Source organism: Chrysochloris asiatica, unplaced genomic scaffold, assembly GCF_000296735.1.
Source record: "Chrysochloris asiatica unplaced genomic scaffold, ChrAsi1.0 scaffold00041, whole genome shotgun sequence".
In the NCBI taxonomy this organism is placed as follows: domain Eukaryota; kingdom Metazoa; phylum Chordata; class Mammalia; order Afrosoricida; family Chrysochloridae; genus Chrysochloris; species Chrysochloris asiatica.
The window spans coordinates 6,377,425-6,382,395 of record NW_006408559.1 but is presented as its reverse complement, the minus strand read 5'-3'; the positions used below and the strand labels follow the sequence as shown (position 1 = coordinate 6,382,395).

General features: G+C 44.5%; 1 protein-coding gene across 1 annotated transcript in view; it reads right to left on the bottom strand.

Moving 5' to 3' along the window:
- EXOC4 (exocyst complex component 4) overlaps positions 1-2,647 on the bottom strand; it is a 947,076-nt gene extending 944,429 nt beyond the window's left edge. The window contains 1 exon segment of the mRNA XM_006861146.1: positions 2,562-2,647. Within this exon segment, the coding sequence (XP_006861208.1) occupies positions 2,562-2,647 (86 nt within the window).
- Between the last annotated feature and the right edge of the window lie 2,324 nt (positions 2,648-4,971).

Sequence of the window (4,971 nt, the reverse complement as noted above, 5' to 3'; positions counted from 1 at the left end):
TGAGGTTGGCCCAGGATCGGACATTGTTTCGTTCTGCTGTGCATGGGGTCGCTATGAGTCGGTTCCGACTCGATGGCACCTGACAACAACAACAACAAAACTCTATACAGCATCGTTATGAGTCACAACTAACTCGATAGCCCTTAATAACACCACCATAAAATAAAATAAATGAGAAAACCCCACAGAATGGCCCAGTGCACAGCTGGGAGGGTCATCTGAGTACAGTTGTGACCTTCTCTGAGCAGCTTCCACTTCCACTAAGGTAACCACTCCTCCGTCCCCTGGGCTTCCATCGCTATCTCTTCTCTAGCCTTGTATCAGTTTTTATTTACAGTTCTTCTCCCCCAAGTACACTCTACTCTACTCAAGAGGAGCATCTATGCCCGATTCGTCTTGGCAAGGATGCTGACTCATTCACTCAACAAGTTTCCACTGAGTGTATACTATGAGCCAGGCACCACACTACAAACCAGAATCGAATACTTATTGTTTAAATGAAGATTTAACAAGGCAGAGTGAGGAAATAAGGTCACAAACAGATCCAAATAAATTCATGTATTATAGCTCCACAGTGGATTAAAAAAGGAAGCTGCAAATACGCCAGTTGGGGTTTTGGCATCGAGCCACCTCTATACTGCTGTTCACTACCAGAGATCTAGAAGAGCCTTGCTTCTGTATGGCCTCCCGAGCATGCTATTGTTGTGAAGTGTAGTCAAGTGTGTTCCAACTCATAGAGACCCTGTATAGGGTTTCCAAGGAGTGGATTTCCAACTCACTTGGGAAATGGCATTTTGCCATATCCCAAGTGAGTTTGAAACGCTGACCTTGTGGTTCAAATCGACCTTGCGGTGTACTGCACTATCCCACAGTGCCACACCAGGACTCCACGGAGTATATTAGGTATTTCCATACAGAGAAGACTGATGCACTAATTCCTACAGGGGGATCATTGATAACAGACAGACTCAATGTGCTGCCTTCAGTGCCTGACTCATGACAACTCCATGCCTGTGTTCTCCCCATGATCAACTGCAGATTGGACCGTTCTGATCCACAGGGTTTTCATGGGCTGACTGGGAGTACATCACCAGGCCTTTCTTCTTAGTGCCTGTTAGTCTGGAAGCTAAGGTGAAAATGTTCCGCACCACAGCAATAGGCACACCTTCACTAACCAATAGGCGGGGGTTATGCATGACACGCATCGGCTGGGAATCAAACCGGGTCTCCCCTAAGGAAAGCAGAATTCTACCATTGCCCCTAATATTAAACTCAACCTCAAAATTTACTGCCAAGGATACCATTCCAACTCACAGAGACCTTGTAGAGGGTTTCTGAGGTTGCATATCTTTGGTGGTGGTAGCAGTGTGCCATGGAGTCGGTTCCGACCCATAGCGACCCTGTATAGGGTTTCCGAGACTATAAATCTTTACGGGAACAGAAAGACTCATCTTTCTCCCGTGGAACAGCTGGTAGTTTAGAACTGCTGACCTTGAGGTCCACAGTCCGACTGGTAACCACTACGCTACCAGGGGCGGAAAGACTCATTTTTCTCCTGAAGAACAGCTGATGGGTTTGAATTACAGACCTTGCAATTAGCAGTTCAGTGCTCAACCAAGACCTCTAAGATGGGTCTTTAGATGTTCTTGAGATGGGAAGTATTTTCAAAGATTGATTTATTCATTCAACATACTTATAAAATATGTTTTACTGGTGGGCATCTTGGGCCAAAGTCTTACAAAGATCATCAAGTCATTTCTGGATTCAAGAACAAAATAAACATTTAGCACTAGTGAGGAAAAAAAAAACAAACAGGAAATGTCTTCTTTACTGAAAATTCACCAAACTGAACTTCAAATGCCAACCATGTAAAAACGAGTCATCATTCATTTTATTCAGATTCTGTGTCATCTTCAGTGGTACATGAAAGTGGTACCCACTCCAATTCATTGAAGTATTTTCACTTTAAAATAAAGCCCCTAAAAATGCCAACCCTCTCACCGTACAGATGCTGGGTAACTGGAAATTCTGTTTTGTTTTATTAACCAGACCAGGACAGAAAGCAGGAAAGGGCAAAACAAAAACAGGAATTGAATGTGTCCTGCCAGCTCACAGCCCCTTTACCAACTCACTGATTAGCTCCTGTCTGGGAGGCCACAGCAGGTGGGTGAAGGTGTCCAAGGTGTGGCTAGGAACAACCCTGACAGGTGTCTCCGGCGGGCTTCGGGGTCTTCCACCTACAAGCCCAAGAGGCTGACACAGGCGATCTACCTGTCAACGTGACGTGGATGAATGAACACACCTTCACCTGGCTGCCAAGCCTCACTCAACGTGCTTTCAGAGCCCGGGACCCTAACGAAGGCTGTAGCCCTGAGAAATGACTGTGGGAGGCGTTCCTCCCTCCAGTCCGACCCCAGAGACGAGGGGACCTGCTGAGGCCCGTGGGAGGGGCCAAGGGGGGGACAAGGCGGGAAGGGGAGGTCAGCAGGGCGTACCCAGACACCCCCTTTCCCTTCCAAAGCCGAGAGAGGACCCTTGCCCCTGCCTCCTGCCTCCCTCACCTGATCACAGAGATGAGCAGCCCCGAGGGGTCTTTGCTTTTGCTGACAGTGCTTCTGTATTTGCCACCAGCTGCTTCTGCCGCCATCTTGTACGGAGGGGAGGGCCGGGGGCTGGAAGGGACCCGGGCGCCCAAAAACTCTCTAATTTGACCCCACTGGAGCCTCAGCCAATGGAATGAGAGAAGTCCCGAGACCCGGAACGGGAGTATCCAATCGTTGGAGTGAGAAGGCGGGAGGGAGCTTGCAAGTGTCAACGCGGCGACGCGCATGTTCTCTCTAAGCGCTCTGGGAGTTGTAGTTTTGCTGCAAGAGTTCCTGAGAGCGCAAGAAACCCTTAGAAAACTTTAAGTCTCTCAAGGAGTTTCTTCATTTACAGTTATTAGTATCTTAGGCTTGTTTTCAGTTTGCTTGGTTTTAGAATTTCATGAGCTGTTTGACAAATTTATCTGGTGACGCCAAGATATGTCTGCGATTTGGGTCCTGAGGGCTGGGGAGGGTAGCTGGCTGGGGAGGGTAGCAGAGGGAGACGAAGGTTTTATGCTTGATACCTTACGTGTAATCACAAGTGGTAAAGTAATAATTCTTTAATCTAACAAAGGTATTCGAGAAGACTTAATTGCCCTCATGAGGACCTTGTACATAGACCAAGAGGCAGCTGTTAGACCAAAACAAGGGGATACTGAATGGTTTGAAATCAAGAAAGGTGTGCACCATACTTGTATCCTTTCACCATACTTGTTTGATCTGTATACTGCCAGAGAAACTGGATTATATGAAGAAGAATGTGACATCAGGATTTAAGGAAGACTCATTAACAACCTGTGATCTACAAATGATACAACACTGCTTGATGAAAGGGACTTGAAATACTTAATGATGGAAATCAAAGACCGGAGACTTCCATATGGGTTGCACCTTAATGTAAAGAAAACAAAAATCCTCACCACCAGACCAATAAATAACATTGTGATAAATGGAGAAGTGATTGAAGTTGTCAAAGACTTCATTTTGCTTGGATACACAACACTCATGTAAGCAGCAGTCAAGAAATCAAAAAATGTATTGCATTAGGCAAATCTGCTGCACAAGACCTCTTTAAAGTGTTCAAGAGCAAAGATGTCCGTTTGAGGATTGAGGTGGCCCAGCCCATGGTATTTTCAATCACCTCGTATGCATGTGAAACTTGGACAATGAATAAGGAAGACCATAGAAGAACCCATGCATTTGAATTATAATGCTGTACAAGAATATTAAAAGCACTGCCAGAAGAACAAACAAATTTGACTTGGAAGGAGTACAGCCAGAATGCTTCTTAGAAATCAGGATGGCAAGACTTTATCTCTTTGTCAAGAGGAACCAGTCCCTGGAGAAGGATATCAAGCTTGGTACAGTGGAGGGTCAGCAAAAAAAAAAAAAAAGGAAGACCCAGAAGGAGGTGGATTGACACAGTCACAGCAGCAATGGGTTCAAGAGTAGCAACAATTGTGAGAAGAGCACAGTACTGGATACTGTTTTCTTTTGTTATGCATAGAGGATTTATGAATCAGAACTGACTGGATGGCCCTTAACAACCATAACAATCCAACAAATGGTGAAAATAAATTAGACACAGAAATGCTTTTCTGTGATGGCCTCTAAAATAAAATTCTCTTTTACATTTGTTTTAATGTGAGTTGGAATTTTTACAATGCTTTCATATTTCCAAATAATCCTAAAATTAATATTCAGGCACACGCAAAGGAGGAGTTGGTGAAGAGAAGTCAATGTAACTGAAAATCAAAACAGACTAAACGACAGATTCCTTTTCTCATATTTAATAAAATATGAGGGGGCTTCAAAAAGTTTGTGGAAAAATTCCATTATCTTTCAACTCCATTTTTCCAAGAACATTTTGAAGGCTTCTTGTGCTGGCAGTAAAGTGCACATTTGTCCTTTATGAATATTGTTACTAGTTATATTTTTAAGGAGTGCTGGTATAAGTGTAGGGTAAGCACTGAACTGCTAGTTACCAGGTCAGCAGTTCAAACCCTCCAGCCACTCCAAAGGAGAAAGAGGAGGCTTTCCGATCTCATTAAGACTTACAACCTCAATAACCCTGTACAGCGTCGCTATGAGTCAGAATCAACTTCACTGCTTCTGATTTTGGTTATCCTGTCAGATACAGTGCTGGGAAATGATCCTCTCAGGTTGGAAGGGACTCAAAATGCGACTGGGGAAGAGCTGCGTCCTGAAAATAGAGTTGACTGTGATGACGCGAACGGAGTAAAGCCTGTGGGAGTAGGACCACGGGACCTTCATTTGCTGATGGGCACAACTCAAAATGAAGAAAAACAGCTGTAAACATCTATTGAAAATCGGAACATGGAATGTAAGAAGTATGAATCTGGGAAAACTGGAAGTTGTCAACAAT